This window comes from Diachasma alloeum, unplaced genomic scaffold (genome assembly GCF_001412515.2).
Source record: "Diachasma alloeum isolate Michigan unplaced genomic scaffold, Dall2.0 Dall_scaffold_01031, whole genome shotgun sequence".
NCBI classification, from domain to species: Eukaryota; Metazoa; Arthropoda; class Insecta; order Hymenoptera; family Braconidae; genus Diachasma; species Diachasma alloeum.
In genome coordinates, this window is record NW_021681143.1 from 30,699 (window position 1) to 50,024 (window position 19,326).

Genomic DNA, 19,326 nt, shown 5'->3' on the forward strand with positions numbered 1-19,326 from the left:
GATGCCCGCATAGGTGATTAGAAAAATACCTCACAACTTTTTGGTACGGGGAATCGCCCGTACCCCTGTAGCGTCTCGCTACACACACACCAACGCGCAACACACGCACGGATACGACAACGCTGAGAGACGACTGGACATCGGTGACATCATCGCGCTCTGTCACGCGCCCAGTATAAAATACCTCTCGCTCCCACCTATTGTCATGCGTATCCAAATTCCCGTCTTACGCGATTTAAGATAGTCAGTAGAGTCTAACACTGACCTCCGATCAGATCACTTTGATTATTCTTTCTCTTTTGTATATATATTCTAAACGTCTTGATTAAAATGTAATTTAAATACTAATTACATTTGTTAGTGAATTGTTACATCCCTCAACAACCGCAATTCCTACATTGGTGACCCCGACGTGATCTAATTAGGGAAATTCGAAGTTTTAAACGACAAAAGTGAAAACTCTCGCGTCTCGCGCACGTGCAGTGCATCTGAAAAATTTATTCGCTCGTCCACGCGTTCTCATCCGTTTTTCCGGACAACATGCGCGACTCTGTTTTTCAAGTGCTGCAGTGAATCCCGCGAGTGCATTCTAGTTAAGTGGCGCGCTTCTGAAAATAATTAATTTCGTTGTGTGACCCACGCTTCGGTTTTTAAATGACGGCGTCTCGAGATTTCTGAAACATTCCAACCGTCCGAGCGTCAAGACCTTGGTTTCCCATTGTTGTTGCGGAACCAAAACAAACCGAATAAAAGTGATATCCGAGTGAATATTTGTGACCTCGCGCCGACACATTGCCGAACCCCCATAGACGTTGTGTTGTGTTGATGACAAATAGAGACTACAACAGCCTTTATTTTTCACACAAATTTATTCCTCAAGTTTAATCGCGCTGTGAAGTAAAATTCATCGATTTTATTTCTCTCTGAAATAAAATAAAATAAAATCGACATGGTAACAACAGCAGATGACATCCAAACAACTCCCACCGTAACGACAGTAACGGCTACAATGAGGCCCAAGCTCATCGCAAGGCCGTTCGACGTCGACAAACCCGCGCTATGGTTCGCGCAGCTGGAGACACAGTTCGCTGACCTGGGATACGTCACCGAGTCAGATAAATACAACAAAATGGTACCGCTGATCGACACTGCTTACGCGGCAGAAGTCGAACATTTAATTGTCTCCAGACCTGTAACAAATCCATGCCAAACATTAAAAAACGAACTAATCAGATGTTTCACAAAATCCAGGACTGCGAACATCATCCAATTACTCGACAGGGAGAGCAGTGGGGATCGAACCCCGTCGAAACACCTGAGACATTTAAAAATATAGTTCTAAAAATGTATAATTCTTGTTCCAGGCATTGACGACGAGGTCCTGAAAACGCGCTGGTTGTCTCATCTCCCCGAGCAGACGCGAGCTACACTCGCCACCCAGGAGAACGCTTCCATTGATGATCTCGCGAAGCTAGCAGACAGGGTGCACGAGGTATTCAACCCGAACAGCGTCGCAGCAATCACCAGCTCGCCAGCCAACGCAGTCAACACGGCGCTCTTCAAGCGAATTGAGCAGCTGACAGCGGCCGTTGCCGCCGTGCAAACGCGCGGCCCACGGTCTCGTTCACGAACACGTCGAGACGGCTCACAGAGTGAGCGCAGCCACTTGCGCCGACGCTCCAGCTCGAGGAAAATATCAAAGAATTTTGACACTTGCTGGTATCACTACAAGCATGGTAATAACGCCCGTAACTGCCTACCCGGTTGTAAATTTCAGGGAAACGCCAGAGAGAGACAATAATGGCGGAAGTCGTCTCTCAATTACAATCCCGCCGCCTATTTATCACCGACAGGACGACTGGGACCCAATACCTAGTGGACACAGGCTCAGACGTCTCTGTCACGCCTTGCAGGCGGCCACCAAGCAAAAGGGAGACCAGTGGCTATAAACTCTTCGCGGCCAATGGCACCCTCATCGACACGTACGGCTACGTGTCCATCTCGCCAGATCTCGGTCTCAGTAGAGACTTCACATGGCGATTCATCGAAGCAGACGTCAGTAAACCCATCATCGGTGCTGACTTCCTGCATCACTTCAGTCTGCTACCGGCCTTGAGAAACGGAGCAATCATCGACAGCGCGACAGGCCTCCAATCCCATGGCCAGTCCGCGCGATTCCGCGCGACGTCTGTCAAGCTCCTCGAGATCAACGAGGATTCACCGTACGCACCGATCCTCAAAGAGTTCCCAGCAATAACAAAACCGGGAGGATTGCTCAGAAAAGCGGAGCACTCCACCGCTCATCACATAAGGACAACACCAGGACCACCAATCTCCTGCAGAGCTCGCCGCCTAGCGCCGGATAAACTCAAAACCGCTCAAGCGGAGTTCTCCAGCATGCTGATGCTCGGAACCGCGAGGAGATCTGAAAGTCCCTGGGCATCCGCGCTCCACCTAGCTCCTAAGGGCAACAACGGATGGAGGCCATGCGGTGAGTACCGCGCACTCAACGACAGGACAATACCAGATAAGTATCTTATTCGTTATCTAGAAGATTTTACTGCCAACCTTCATGGTAAAACAATCTTTTCCACCATAGATTTGGTTAAAGCCTTCAACCAAATTCCAGTGGCACGCGAAGACATCCAGAAAATGGCAATAATCACGCCATTTGGATTCTTCGAATTTCCATACATAACATTTGGCCTCAGAAACGCAGCTCAGACATTCCAACGTCTGATCGACGAGGGGACACGCGATCTACCATTTTTGTTCCCGTACATAGACGACATCTTGGTAGCATCGGAAAACGCGGAGCAACATCGCGAGCACCTGAGGATCCTCTTGCAATGACTCCAGGACTACGGGCTGATAATCAACGTCGCCAAATCAGTCCTCGGACAGCCAGAGGTACTTTTCCTCGGACATGTGATCAACGCTCAAGGAATTAAACCCCCCAAGGATCGAGTCAACGCGCTCCTGGAGTTCACAAGGCCAAGAACGATTAAATCGCTACGCAGATACCTCGGAACTCTAAATTTCTACCGCAAGTTCATCAAGGGAGCAGCAGAAATCCTCGCCCCGCTAAAAGCCGCGACTCAGGGGACGAACGTCAAGGGAAAGCAACCAGTAGCCTGGTCTCCAGCCCTTGAAGAAGCATTCACGCGCAGCAAGCATGCGCTAGCAGAAGCCACTCTGTTGTCTCATCCAAATATCGAGGCAGAGTAGTGAGGGGTTATTCACGGGTGAAATCACTGTGTCACTGGTGATTGAAATCACTTGAAATCAGTTATGAAATCACGTGAAATCAGTTGAAATCGGATGAAATCACGGAAATTATGCGATTTCACCGATTTCATTTGAAATCACTTGAAATCGGTTGAAATCACTCGAAATCACTTGCATTCATCAACTCGACGAGATGAGAAATTTTATTTTGAAATTTATAGAGAAGGGAGAAAAATTCATTGTTCACTCGACACGCGTTCTACCACATATGATTTATCAACAGAGGTTCTCTCTTCCCGACGGTCTGAAAAATAAAAAAAAAGAACTCTGTCGAATTGGGAGATTCTCAAAACAGATCGATATTTCTCGAGAATCTCCCAACTCGCCGTGGACCGCATTCCGTCGAGGAGTTTAGTGTCAGAAGACGCCCGAACACGTTAGTTTCTGAGTGTTTCAAAACTGTTTCGGAGCGCACGTTGCATTACGAGTCTAGGTGTGATTAAAAATATGTGTGAAGTGAAGTATATTGAAGGTGAACAATTATGGGAAGTATTAAGGAGAGAAACGGGCATTCATTTACCGGTGTACGTGACAAAAATTCTGGCGTTTCATTCACTGGATGATCCAGTGGCGTTCGGCGAAGTAACGACAGACACGATCGATGATATAGAGAAACACACGAGAGAGGCCCTTTACGAGATATTGGATCCCCAGAAGAATCTCGAGGAGTTCTATGGGCCTTACCATAGAAAACCATTGAAATTTCATTTCAATGTTGGAGACCGTGCCAAGATGATGAAAGTGGTTCAGTTTGTGGCAGCACAACCTCAAAATTTTTGGAGACCAAACAAAGGTGAGATCCAATTCACTGGAGATGCATCGCAGAAAATGAAACAGAGCACCCAAAAGAAGTTGATAACATCCAGTGATGAAAATGTCGAGTCTGAGCGTCAGTTACTTGGAAGAAAAATAAAGAGTGTGGTGAATACTTTTTTTGAGAAGGAAAATATATATGAAGGCGGCAGTGTACGAAAAATTTCGGTCAACGATGTGTCTGTTCAAGTTTCTGTTGTCGAATGTTATGCTGGCGATGATCTACCTAAATCACCCTCGTATGGAGCTAAGATCAAGTGCATTTTCTGCAATTCTCTGACAGAACTGTCCAAAGTGTCAGCTACTCAAAAACATGGAAGTCGTTGGGTCCTATCTAATTTCGAGAGGCATCTGAAGAGTTGCTACAGGAAGGGAAGAAGCCCCGGAAACAGCAATACAACTTGGGTTAAACTGAAGTTTAACACTGAAGAATCCCCCTAAAAGATTTAAAATGGATAGCCAGCTCCAAGAATCCCAGGAAACCCAGAAGACTTTGGAATCTTTCATAACAGATATTTTCATCATCTAGTTTGTTGGAATCAAACAATTCACATTTCTTGATACAAAAAATCACTAAGCAAAAATAAGACCAGTTTAATTGTTTTTTCCCTATCATGAACAGTGCATGTACGAAAATCACAGAGAAATCTAGCAAATTCAAGTCGAACTTATTTTAAAAATCCTCTTAGTTTTTGATCACTCCTATTGGGGGATCTGCAGCTTCCTGCATTCTTTTATGGAAGAAAATATTTCCAATAGAAACTATTTTATTTTAGAAGCTTTTCCATTTTCTCAAGCATCCAACAGTACAGAATAGACAAATCGAACTGAAAAATTTCCATTGAAGATATCTTGATAGTATAATTTGGCTAGAGCAATTTGATTTTTTGTTTAGAAACTCAAATTGTAGAACCACGTTAAAACCTAAGGTAAAAAAATCGATGGTGAGAATCGTCTTGTCATGCTTTCCTCAAAAAGTTGGTCCCGAAACAAACATTTTGGAAGGAAATTCATTGAAAAAATTAAAGATTGAGGAAGAAATAATGGTTAGGTAATTTTTAGTTTTTTCAATCAATGCTTCTGGGTGGTTTTTGTTTCGAATGTTCATCAATATCCAATTCTAGTGCGAGCTATCCAACGGTTTTTTTAGCATGTGAAATAAACATGTAACGTGTTCTAAAATAAGAAGTCAATGTGAAAAGATAGTATTTCCCCGGCGTAGAGTCGGATCTGACACCTCGGGAATCTCCTAATTAAAATAGTTTAAGTAAACCGATCAGTTAAAACCATTAAATTATCGTAAGAAATTTATTTAAATCGTATTTCTACGCGCCTACTCGAGTGCCAGAGCGAAGCAAATTAGACGGCGCGTGCGCCTAAAATATCGATCGGACCAGAGCCCGACGGGCAGCAACAAGTCGAAGGGCACTCTCGCTTGCGCGTTACCACGAGTTGTCATGCTGTATATTTGACTATTACGCACCATTATTCAATTACCGTTATCTAGCAATCTCTGCTATATTTTCATTTATTTGAATATTAAATATTGTTTCATTGTATGTTCTGTATCGTTATTATTTGAGTGACCTCGATCAATTAGTACAATATACACCGTTGGAGATTACCGCAGAGAGTCGATTCCCGAGCTGTCGCATCATTCGTAAGTAATAAACTATTTCTGCTGTCTCTCCTCTCGCCGATTATCACTCCAAGGGTCTTCCAATCGAACCTATTATTTTCATTTGATCGTTCTTTGTTGGTTTGTGTAAATCAACTGGAGCCCAACAGTTCAACAAATTATTAACCGAGCCCCGGCAACCTCTGACCCAAGGTCGCGCCGGGTGAGGGTTTTCAAAATTTTGCATTTCATAATTGTTTCGATTGTTAAAAGAGATTAACACGAAAACCCGTCTCATCAAAAATCATCAGTAATATGACGATAATTTTAACGTAATTTGAAATTATTCTTTTGCAGTATTGGACTATTACTGATAATTTTATATCTTTAAATACTTATATTTGTATGGAAATTAATGCACATAATTTAATTAATTACATCCTAAAAATGCAAATTTTTGTAGATGAGGGACGTTGCTCCTCCAATCAGTTTCCTAGTTGGATCTTCGGGAATCAAGCGGGTGAAAGTCTTTTCCGTAGATTGCGTTCGATGAGCACTACCCTGTCCACAATTGTGAATTGTTCCCTTCTTGACACAATTCACAGATTGAAAAAAATATAATTACAAGAAGATATCTCATCCGGAAATTTAAATGGAAGTACTAATAAATTCAATTATCCTCGATTAGCCAGTTCGAAAACGCAGTCAATACACGAACCGGAACTCCCAGACACTCAAAAGATTTTATACATGATTGACGTGGCTAAAACAAACGCTTTCGAGGCAGTTAGAAAAATAGGTATGGAAGTCGAAATTTCTGATTGTTTAGAAATACCCATTAAGCCATTGGAGAGTGAAGAATTTTTTACTAGAGAATTTGATGAACTAGATGATGTTGAGGCTCAAGGTCTAGAAGATGATTGTATATCGATTGAGGAATCGTCGGATTTTATTTGTGATTTGACTACTCTTTCCAATATTAAAGGAGATTTACAATTAAAAAACATGACTGAACAAGAAACTAGTCTGTCCCCTGAAAGTCCGTTCACTCTTGTTCTACCTTGCTCCGACATTTTGCGAATAAGCTTCGACATTTTGTTATTGTTATTAAATCATGAGAGTTATTGGAAAAAATGGATTTTGACATGTTTTATTCGAAAAATCAACTGAAACTAAATTTTTCTATCCTTTTGAATCAAATCAATGGAAATATCGATACATCATCTGGAAAAGTATTATTGGTTTTAGACTTGCAAAATTTTGACGATTTGGATTAATTTCTATAGAGTTATTCAAGAATGTTCCTCCTTTAAACGTAGTTGTATTTTCTACAAATATGAAAATTATTGTTTCGTTCTTTTTTGTTTGTTTTATCGAAAAATAACTCATTTATTGGAAAATCTTGATGGATTATTATTTGGAATACTTCATTTGTAGATAAATTAATGCATTCGAAATATCGAATCCAAAGAAATCATCAGGGAACTAAATCTCAGGGGAATTCATAACAAATTCAAATTTCCAAAAATTATTCTAAAAATCGAATTAACCGAAACAGTCATTGCAATCACGTTTTAAGTCTGTCATAGTCATAGTCCTTGAAACAAATATATTGAGCTACGACTGAATTCATTTGAAGAGCGATATCCATAGATATTTGCTGAATTGTGATTTTCAAAAAATATGATTTTTTTTACCAATTTTAAGGAATCAAAATAGCGATTATTGCTATCGCTTTCATCTTCGAACTCGGTAAAGAGGACATCCCAATGAATTTTTTAAACTCTCATTCAACTAATTCCGAACATTTTTTTAAGCTATCCTTGAAAAAACAATATTTGAAAAAATTCAAAAATTCACAAATTTGATCAATGACTTTAATTTTAATTGATGGCGACAGCTAGACCCGAGAATACCTGTTTTTGAAAAATCAAAAATTCAATTCCGTGGATTCACGAGCGAGCATGCGAAAGGAAAATTTGTGACATACACACACAACATAGACATACACACACGCACACACACACACGAACATGCATCTGTACACGGTCTAAGTACTGCAATCAGGCTTAGTGGAAAACATAAAAGATTCAACAAAATTGAATATAATCGATTACAATGCTTCCATTCAGAAGCAAAAATTAACTTTGGCTGTTTTCAAGGAAGGATTATCAGAGATTGATTTTTTTTTTAAATTCGTGTCAGAACTTAACTCAGAAATGAGTCAAGTTTTATTAATTGAAGAGTTATTTATTGATTCATTGAAGAATAAATCTCATGCAACTTCATGCGAGATGCTCATATAAGATCTAATTAAATCATCCGGTCGGATTCTGCTCAGTTGTCTTTAAGCAATTGCGCTGATTAGTGAAATCGAAAAATTGAAATCGAAAAATTGAAATCAGTTGAAATCAGTTGAAATCAGCTGAAATCATTTGAAATCAGGTAAAAATCCTATGAAATTACTTGAAATCACCTAGTTCGGGAAATCACTTGAAATCGCTTGAAATCACTCTGAAATCACTTGAAATCGGAAATCATTGTGTCACGATATTGGGCCATGAATAATCCCTCGCACAGTGGGCTATCTTCACAGATGCGTCGGATCACGCGATCGGCGCCGTTCTACAGCAGGAACACCACGGTTCCTGGCAGCCGTTAGACTTCTTCAGCAAGAAACTTGGAATTTCTTCGCAGAAACACGCGGCTTACGACAGGGAATTGCAAGCAATCTACGAGGCAGTACTGCACTTCAGGCACATCTTTGAAGGATGACATGTGATAATTTTCACCGATCAAAAACCACTGACTCACGCGTTCCAACAGAACGAGCAACGAGCATCACCCTGGCAATACAGGAGACTGGACTACATCGCCCAGTTTTCCACGGACATCAGATACGTCGCGGGCCCAGACAACGTCGTGGCAGACGCCCTGTCACGAGTAGAGGAAATCACGACTGCCGTCACACCTCAGCAGCTGGCAGATGTCCAACGCGACGATCAAGAACTCCGACAATTACTCCAGCGACCGGACGTGAACCTGCGACTGGACCGCTTACAACTCCCAGGAATGGATGAACCACTGTACTGTGATGTATCATCAGGTACAGTTCGCCCATACGCTCCTGCTCCGCTGAGACAACAGGTCTGCAGCTCACTGCACTCAATGGCTCATCCTGGACCCAAAGGCACGCGAAAACTCGTGACACAACGCTACGTGTGGCCTGGCATAAACAAAGACTGTCCCCAATGGACCAAACACTGCCTGGAGTGCCAGAAAAACAAGATAACGCGACACGCGGTCACACCTACAGCTAACATCGAGACACCATCACGATGATTCGAACACATACACGTCGATTTAGTCTCTCCTCTTGCCTCAAAAGGACACAGCTGGTGCTTGATCATCGTCGACAGATTTACGCGATACCCAGAAGCAGTTCCACTGGTCGACTCGAGGATGCCGACAGTAGTAAATGCGATTCTTTATCACTGGATCGCGCGCTTCGGCATACCCTTGAGAATTACATCTGACCAGGGCGGTCAATTCTTCTCAGAAACCTTCAAGGAGCTTACGCGAATTCTGGGCACCGAGAGGTTGATGACGATGCCATTTCATCCTCAATCAAACGGCATGGTTGAGAGAATACATCGCCAACTGAAAGCAGCACTGCGATGTCATGGCGAAGCTTGGTACAACGCACTTCCCCTGGTACTTCTAGGGTTGAGATCCGCACCGACTCCCGGTACACGTCACGGTACACGTTTAACCTTCATCTTCAAGGATCTAGCGACGTGTACACATGTTTTTGTCCGCGATGACCACGTGCGAATGGCATACCGATCACCATACATCGGCCCATGCCGCGTAATCAGTCGTCATGACAAATACTTCGTCATTTGGTACAAGTCCGGAGGATTGGGTAACTACAAGAATACACCGATCTCCATCGACCAACTGAAACCAGCGTACGTACTGCCGGAGGACATGGACCAGGTCCAAGGACAGCCTCCACCGCCAGACGTACCAGAAGAGCCTCAACAACAACAGAATCAGCCGCAGCCGAGCACGAGCACGGCGAACAGGACTCAGAGGCCGAGGAGACGCATAAACTTCGCGAACAGACCGACAATCCACGGCTATACCGTCTAAATTTCCTCATCAAAAAATTTTTTTTCACCTGCTTATTACATTTCGCCTGTTCCGAGATTAATTTTTTCTGTTGCAGTGCTGAAAAACTACCTTTTTTCACTTAAGCAGGGGAGTCATGTAGCGTCTCGCTACACACACACCAACGCGTAACACACGCACGGATACGACAACGCTGAGAGACGACTGGACATCGGTGACATCATAGCGCTCTGTCACGCGCGCAGTATAAAATACCTCTCGCTCGCACCTATTGTCATGCGTATCCAAATTCCCATCTTACGCGATTTAAGATAGTCAGTAGAGTCTAACACTGACCTCCGATCAGATCACTTTGATTATTCTTTCTCTTTTGTATATATATTCTAAACGTCTTGATTAAACTGTAATTTAAATACTAATTACATTTGTTAGTGAATTGTTACATCCCTCAACAACCTTAATTCCTACACCCCCCCCCTTCCCCAAAATTTATAGAGGCCATCATTTTTTGGATTAAATATGTATTATATTTGCATAATACAAAATTGTAGTCCATTTAGTTGGCCGCCCTTTCCAGTGCGCCAGTCGCGATCCATAACTGGCCTCTTACGTGCTTATGCGCGGATCTTGGGGCAAACGGGCCTCGTCCCTGGTGGCCTCTCAATGCCATAACGCCCGGGGTTACAGTAAGGGCAGCTCGTATTGTTCATGCCCTCCTCTCCGCATTTTCCGCAGAATGTCCCCCTGAAATACGGGCAGTCCGAAGCCCGATGAGATGGGTTACTGCAGTTGACGCAGCCCGATCGAGCATCCCATTTCATCCGCATGTGTGGGCTTCGCTCGATTTGGTTGGCGAGGTCCCGAGCTCGACCATTGCTCTCCTCCGCCCTGACATACGGCAGGGGTCTGTAGCGCGCGTTAGTCGTGCATGCCTGCAAGCGTGAAGGGTCGCTCACCACGATGGACTTCAGGTCCGCCATCACCTCCTCCACTAGGGTTTGGAGCTTGGCCACAATGGGCACCACCTCGTCGAAAACGGGGTGTTCGCTCTCGAGGTATGGGTTCTCCACCATCTCCTCCAAGACTGCCAAACCTTCCGTGGCTGATTTCAAGCCGGCCGTAGCCTGCTCCACCATGAACAACTAATGAGATGAGAGGATAAATACTACAGGTTTCCCAATGTCGTGGCTCACTTGTTGTCAGTATCGCGCGCGAGTCGCTCATTGTCCGCGAATGCCACGAGTTTCAACTCTTTGACGTGGTGTCTACCCACGACATTACCTGCCTCATCTATTAATTCGTAAACAAAATCCGAGTCTATCTTTTTAATACGGTACATTCGTACTCCACTTCCGAGCCAACTTGGAGGTAAAGCCTCTCGGTCCTGAAGACAGTACTCGTATCTTACACCGGACGAAATCGCCGTCCACGAATTTTACGTCCCGATGGTGACGATTGTAATAGCGAGCCTGCTGCTCGAACGATCTATCCAAATTATCAGAAATGAAATCATAACTTTCTGTCATGCGTTCCATCCGTTTCCTCCATTTCGCGGTATTCGGGACCGCTGTCTCTTCGTCTAGCGCTTTCATTTTCCGCAAAAATAAACTATCGCGAGGCTGACGACCGAAATTCAAGAACGCAGGCGAAACATGTAACGAGTTGTGGAGCGCTGTATTATACGCTGAGCGAAATTAGTTCAGGTGCAAATCCCATTCACGATGACCTTATTCGACGAAACAAATCATCATCGTTTTCAACACACGATTTACGCGTTCAACAGGATTGGCTTGAGCGTGGTACGGTGGTGTGGTGGTTATATGGCGGATATCAAAGGATTTCGCCATTTCCTGCATCAATTTATTCTTAAATTCTGTACCATTATCTGTAAGGATCACGGGAGGTGTCCCCAAGCGAAAAATTATTAAATTCTCAAATTCGGCGATGATGAATTTACCATCCGCCTTTTTTAATGGTGTCACCTCCACCCACTTAGTAAACAAATCTTGAAAAACCAATAGGTAACAATAACCTGATTTGCTCGGTGGATATGGACCCATGGTATCCGCGGCAACCACTGTCCACGGTTCATGAAAAACGCGCTGTCCCATCAACCCGGCCGGTTGTAATTGTGAGACTTTACACGTCTGGCAAACTTCACATGAAGTGACGTATTTGGCTACATCCTCGGACATTCCCGGCCAATAATACGCGAGGGCTACTCAAGCTTGCGTTTTTTCAATCCCTAAGTGACCTGACCGCGGTAACTTATGGGATTCTGAAATAATGTCTAATCGCGACGACTTCGGGGGAATGAGCTTCCACGCATCGAGGTCGTCCGCAACCGTTGAAATCAGGGGATTCGGTCAGTATCGAAACAACTGATAGTTCTCCACCTTTCACCCTTTAAATTTAGCTGATTCCCGACTTACAGACGCCTTCCTGCGAGAATACCACTCGTCCTCCGCTTCTGCCGCGCTCTCTTCAATAATGTTTCCGTCACTTCCTTCCGCTGACGTATTCGGGTCTTCAACAGCATTAATTGCATTGTCTTCAGGCTACGTACACTCGTCCTCGTGCATTCGTGATAACGCGTCGGGAACTTCATGGAGTTTCCCAGGCCTATGCACAAGATCGTAATCGTACTCCTGTAAACTGAGTGCTCACCTTCCTAACCGGCCGGCCGGGTCTTTCAAATTGTGAAGCCATCGTAACGCGCTATGATCGGTAACTACTGTGAAATGGTAACCTTCGATATAACGTCTGAAATGGTCGACAGCCCACACGACCGCAAGAAACTCTTTTTCCGAAACCGAGTATTTACGTTCGGCCGTATTCATAGTTCGGCTCGCGAATGCTACTACATACTCGACCCCATCGATAGTTTGGGTGAGAACGGCTCCCAGGCCGGAGGCACTCGCGCCGGTCTGAACTGTAAATGGAACCAAAAAATCCGATTGCTCGTTACCCCACCGCCATTTCATGTCCTTACGCAACGGACGCGTAATAGGCTCCGCCATGGATGCAAAATCGGGGATAAAACGACGATACCACGATGACATACCGAGAAAATGTCGCACTTCATGTACGGTACGAGGTCCCGGATAATTCACCACCGGTTCGACCTTGGACGGATCGATATGAAGACCCGTTTCGTCCACAATAAATCCAAGATATTGAACGCGGTTACTACAGAATACACTGTTATCCAAATTTATTTCGAGGTTTGCGTCGCGCAGCCTCATTAACACTAACGCAAGGTACTGAAGGTGGTCCTCGAACGTTTGAGTTACGACGATAATGTTGTCCAAGTACGCGAACGCGAATGGCTCCAGTTCTGGACCAATGAATTTATCAGCGAGACGCTGAAAGGTCGCGGGAGCACTAGTTAAACCAAAAGGCATCCCCACAAATTCAAATGTGCCAAAATCCGGAACAGAAAAAGCGGTCAACTCGCATATTTCAGGGTCTAACGGCACTTAATGGTATGCGTGCTTCAAATCCAAAGTCGTAATATAACGCGCAGAACGCAATTCATTCAGGATTCCCACCAAATTTGGTATTGGGTACACTTCTTTTTTCGTCAACTTATTTCACCAGCGGAAATCAAGACATAAACGCCATTTCCCATGGGCCTTTTTCACCATAACAATTGGGCTGTTCCAGTCACTCTGTGACCGGCGAATAATTCCGGCCTCCAGGAGCGCTTTCACTTGACGTACGAGTTCCTACTGGATAATTGGGGACATTGCATAACCCTTCAATCTGAATGGTTCATGATCACACGGCCCCACTATTTTATGAGATGTTAAGTTAGTGAATTCAATTTTCTCACTAATTCATCAATTCGTCCGCGCTCATTATCATTCGTCTGAACTAACCCAGAGATCTCATGCGCTTCGGTAAAATCGCGAGTTTCTATCGGGTATTGATGGTCGTCACCATCGATCTACTACTCGTTTGTTTCACCATCGAAGCCAACCCCAAAAATACGGACAAAGTCCATCCCTAATAACACGGGGCGACTCAAACCAGGGGTTACCTGAAACTCGACCACACCTGTAATTTCTTTAATCGAGATTGGGATTTGAACATCTCCCGCGACAGTTTCGGCCGACCCATTAGCCATCGCAACAATTGAAGATGCGGGTGGCTTTACCTGCAACTTGAGATTTCTCATCCATGAATCTGGTGAATTTCGTATATACGATTTTGTAGCTCTGGGATTCATCAGAGCATACAATTCGTGCAAACCAACTGACAGCGGCAAGAATATTCGCACTCCCAACGGTTTTACCACGGTCTGGCTCGACGTTGCTGCGAAACTTTCCTCTCCTCGTGACATTCCGGGGGCCCCCGCAACCTCACTATCTCTAGACTTGCGTTCTGTCGCGGTACTCACCTCCGCATCGGTGATCAGCCGTTCGGAGTTCCCGCGACCTAAACGTTCGTACGTAGGTGGAAAGTCATTTTCGTCATTATCAAGTGCTACTGCTGTGCCGTGGTTCAGCTTGAAATTGGTTTTTGGATTTTTACGTTTAGTCAATCATGACGATATAGTTGGGACAACGTCAGACTGCGTATAGTCCTGGTTTGAATCACTGAGACGCGCCCCTCCTTTCCTCGGATTAGAAGACAACGGCGTCCCGCGGTCATTATTAACCGTGATTCTTGAAAAGTCTGTTAAGTTATCCGAATTCCTATCAGGGACCTAGCCAACGTTATATTAGCGGAGGCAAGTTTTGAAACGCGCGGTTTACGAGGGAGTTGGGTCTTTGAAACCTTGGGAGACAGAGTCGAACCCGTTATTGCTGCGCTCCCTTCGCGTTTTCCCCTGACCTTGATTTAGCGGTGCGGTTGGTACATTCGGGCGCTTTCACAAGTTTACAAGTCGCGCGTTTGTGACCCGACTTCTGACAATTGTGACAGAAGTCATTCAACTTAGCAGGCATCGAACCCGCCGACGTTGAACTAGACTTAGGAGTAGTGACTGGGGACGTCTGTCCACCAGCTGAGATTGTAACCCCCGGTTTCGCGGCCTTCGCTACTGCGGAATACGCTCGTCCTGGCGAAGCACGGGTCTCAATCGTGGCAGCCTGAGATACAGTGGACGTTTTCTGACTAGAAGGTCGCCGAGACTTAGCTTTCTGCTCGGACTTCTTCGTGTCTACAGCAATTTTAACGGGCTTGTGCGGTCCGGTACTCCCACTCAACTCGTTTACTTGCTCTACGATTACTTTGACTCCTTTCTTCGCGTAGCGCGATGGTACATACACGCAATGAGGATAGGCAGTCTCGGTCGGATCTGGAGGCGGTTTCAGCGGTGTACGACTGTGTCTCCAATCAAAATCTAACACCAGACCCACAAGTTCATCAAACGTACTGAACTCATTGCGATGAATTATCGGGTGATACTCGGGTCGCAAATGATTGTACGCGATATCGAGACGAGCAGCTTCTGAGAAATTAGTACTATTAGATAGTCGCCACATTAAGCGGACTGCATCTAAATAATTCGCGCCACGCTCAAGAGGCCCTTGCGTTCTGTTCGTGATATCCACGATCGCGCGGCAACGTGTGTCGATTGGACTCGAAAAACGTGTGAGAAGAGCGTCACGCAATTCCGCGAAAGTATTGAAATGCTCCCAACGATTTTCCCACCAATTATACGCGACCCCCTTGAGAATCGTAGGCAAAACTTGACATAACTCATCGTCAGGAATACCACACGTCTCCTGACGCACTCACAACTGACGAATGAATTCATCGATACTCTCATGGGGTAACCCCGAAAAATTTAATTTCCATCCCAGAACGCGATCAAACATGGCGGTATTATACCGTCTGCCCTGACGACCAGGAGAGAGATGATCGAGTCGCGTTTCTGGGGTAACCGCACTTGGATAAAACTGTCCATTGCGCCAAAATCCTAAAATTGGAGTAGGTACATTAGGATTAAACCCTGAGGGTACCGTAGTTGCCTGAGAAATTGTAGGATTTGCGGGCCTGGATAACCCTGGATTCTGGTCCGCGAAATGAACACGAGGTTGACCACACCCCTGATTGCGTGAATGAGACCCCAAGAGAGAGGCAATCTTGTCGAAAATTGCATCCTCAAAGTTAGCGTTCGAGGCACTGGTGGTCACCGTCGGATCATTCCCAGTGTGGTTGTACCAGGTATGGGGAATCGCCCCGGGCCCCTGATAATACTGGGGCCCCTCGAAATTATCCCCCTGGTTGGTCGTAGTCCCACCTGACATTTGGGTAGGTAGTGCTTGTGGCCTAGGAGTGCTTCTACCTGGGGTTTCAGTTGGTACCTCGGGGAAAATTGGGGTTGGATATCCCTGGCTGTGATAATAAGCCCGTTGTTGGCCCTGTTGGGCCCGGTGAACCAAAACTTTCAGTCCACTGCCTGCACCAAGCCCACTCATATTCTGAGGTGAGCTCGTGTATTGCGGGATTCCCGGTGTGCGTGAAGCACGGCTAACGGTATCAAACATGGACGACATATTGTGGAGGAAACTATCCGCTGTTGTGGACGTAACCGTAGTTGTCGTCGATGTCGACTGCACCGACGATCTCGCGATACGCTGTTGCAGAATTGCGGGGTCGACTTGTGACAAATTGTACACGGGCTGCTGAACTGTTTCATCCCGCATGGTCCCCGGTTGTATAAAATTTGGACTCAAAATCAAATCCGACGAGGTTGACATCACTCAAACCCACGAAATAATCATCGACTAGGGACCATGGTAGGTCCGCGTACTTCATACGAAATAATGCACGGTACGCCCTGTCGACTAAAATATCATAAGATCCTAGTGGACTGCCCCCTACGCTTGGCAGAAAAACGCGGANCAACGATTTTCCCACCAATTATACGCGACCCCCTTGAGAATCGTAGGCAAAACTTGACATAACTCATCGTCAGGAATACCACACGTCTCCTGACGCACTCACAACTGACGAATGAATTCATCGATACTCTCATGGGGTAACCCCGAAAAATTTAATTTCCATCCCAGAACGCGATCAAACATGGCGGTATTATACCGTCTGCCCTGACGACCAGGAGAGAGATGATCGAGTCGCGTTTCTGGGGTAACCGCACTTGGATAAAACTGTCCATTGCGCCAAAATCCTAAAATTGGAGTAGGTACATTAGGATTAAACCCTGAGGGTACCGTAGTTGCCTGAGAAATTGTAGGATTTGCGGGCCTGGATAACCCTGGATTCTGGTCCGCGAAATGAACACGAGGTTGACCACACCCCTGATTGCGTGAATGAGACCCCAAGAGAGAGGCAATCTTGTCGAAAATTGCATCCTCAAAGTTAGCGTTCGAGGCACTGGTGGTCACCGTCGGATCATTCCCAGTGTGGTTGTACCAGGTATGGGGAATCGCCCCGGGCCCCTGATAATACTGGGGCCCCTCGAAATTATCCCCCTGGTTGGTCGTAGTCCCACCTGACATTTGGGTAGGTAGTGCTTGTGGCCTAGGAGTGCTTCTACCTGGGGTTTCAGTTGGTACCTCGGGGAAAATTGGGGTTGGATATCCCTGGCTGTGATAATAAGCCCGTTGTTGGCCCTGTTGGGCCCGGTGAACCAAAACTTTCAGTCCACTGCCTGCACCAAGCCCACTCATATTCTGAGGTGAGCTCGTGTATTGCGGGATTCCCGGTGTGCGTGAAGCACGGCTAACGGTATCAAACATGGACGACATATTGTGGAGGAAACTATCCGCTGTTGTGGACGTAACCGTAGTTGTCGTCGATGTCGACTGCACCGACGATCTCGCGATACGCTGTTGCAGAATTGCGGGGTCGACTTGTGACAAATTGTACACGGGCTGCTGAACTGTTTCATCCCGCATGGTCCCCGGTTGTATAAAATTTGGACTCAAAATCAAATCCGACGAGGTTGACATCACTCAAACCCACGAAATAATCATCGACTAGGGACCATGGTAGGTCCGCGTACTTCATACGAAATAATGCACGGTACGCCCTGTCGACTAAAATATCATAAGATCCTAGTGGACTGCCCCCTACGCTTGGCAGAAAAACGCGGAGACGCGTGAGATCCATTGAACGAATATAATCCGTAATTTTAGTTCGGAGATTCGTCGTACTCAGTAATTTATACGATAGCCATTGGAATGGATTAGCGTATCCCCCCGACTAACTCATCCTAATGGCAAGATGCCCCCANTTCCATCCCAGAACGCGATCAAACATGGCGGTATTATACCGTCTGCCCTGACGACCAGGAGAGAGATGATCGAGTCGCGTTTCTGGGGTAACCGCACTTGGATAAAACTGTCCATTGCGCCAAAATCCTAAAATTGGAGTAGGTACATTAGGATTAAACCCTGAGGGTNTATAGTTTAATTTTCTCGAAGAATTAATTAATCCATAAAGAACATCAATTCGGACTCAATCGACCTTCCCAAAATGAAAATCCTTCTATACCACTACCAATAAAAAAAAGACAGCTGATTCTTTTCCGAACAAAAAAAAATCAAAGAAATCAACCAGAAAAAGAAATAAAGAATTCGAAAAGGAATAACCACAAGGAAAAACAAATCAATAAACCGAACAAAAATCGATTATTCACCCAACTTTCCCCAACAGAACTTCGAATAAAAAGAAACTCAAAAATCCGAATCATTCAGTCCCAAAAATCAATCGGTTGTTCCCAAAAAACTAATTTTTAATAGTAACAATTTTCACCGACGGTAGTGGCCGTGCGGTTAGAGTGCTAGACTCGTATGCCAATGATCCGGGTTCGCTTCCCGGCACCGGGGGTCGAAATTTATAGCGCTCTAATCTCACAGTTTCACTGCCGAGCGGTAGTCCCATGAAAAAAGGACGACTGTACCAGGGCAGGTTTTTCCCTCGAATGAGGTTTTCCCGCCCTTCGGCAAATGCGGTACAGGGGGTTGAGGGGGGTGGCAAGAGAACAAATCGTAAAGACCCGAAAGGGTATATGAGAAGAAAAAATTTAGTAACAATTTTCCGAATAGAACTAATAATTGTAACAAAAAAAAATTTCTGATCCCTAATTAATTGCAAAAAGAATATTGAGAGTCACTCTCTAGCTCTTATTCCAACGCGAATAGTGCTAGAGGTCAATGACCTCGCGCGGCTACCAGATAGTTGCGAGAGTACAGTAGTATTCAACAGCCGACCGTGAGCGACCGATAAATCCCCACCGCTCGACGCTCCCACTGAATGCATCAAGCGAGAGCGACTCGACGACTATTGTGCGAGAGAGACACGAGATATCCCGCATTCACCGGAGCTAAAGTTCTCCGCCCGACACCTCGAGCGCGATGTAAGCAAACCCGGAATGCGAGGCGAAATAAGACGGATCGATATATGCCGACGGACCAAGGTATTATAATACGACAAGGGAATTTTAATCCCGAATTCGAATATCCCACGAATAGTTTAACGATGAAATTCAATGCGTG

At 45.2% G+C, this 19,326-nt stretch overlaps 1 protein-coding gene across 1 annotated transcript; it reads left to right on the forward strand.

The window, feature by feature from the left end:
• The first annotated feature begins 949 nt into the window (after positions 1–949).
• LOC107045627 lies at positions 950–2,853 on the forward strand. The gene is made up of 3 exons (XM_015267949.1): positions 950–1,289; positions 1,365–1,736; positions 1,778–2,853. The coding sequence occupies exons 1-3, from the start codon at positions 950–952 to the stop codon at positions 2,851–2,853; spliced, it is 1,788 nt and encodes a 595-aa protein (XP_015123435.1).
• The last annotated feature ends 16,473 nt before the right edge of the window (positions 2,854–19,326 follow it).

Coding starts and splice junctions, on each gene's coding strand:
- LOC107045627 (XM_015267949.1), top strand. CDS start 950: ATGGTAACAACAGCAGATGACATCCAAACAACTCCCACCGTAACGACA. Junction 1,290..1,364: donor ATTACTCGACAGGGAGAGCA/GTGGGGATCGAA, acceptor TTCTTGTTCCAG/GCATTGACGACGAGGTCCTG. Junction 1,737..1,777: donor CTGGTATCACTACAAGCATG/GTAATAACGCCC, acceptor TGTAAATTTCAG/GGAAACGCCAGAGAGAGACA.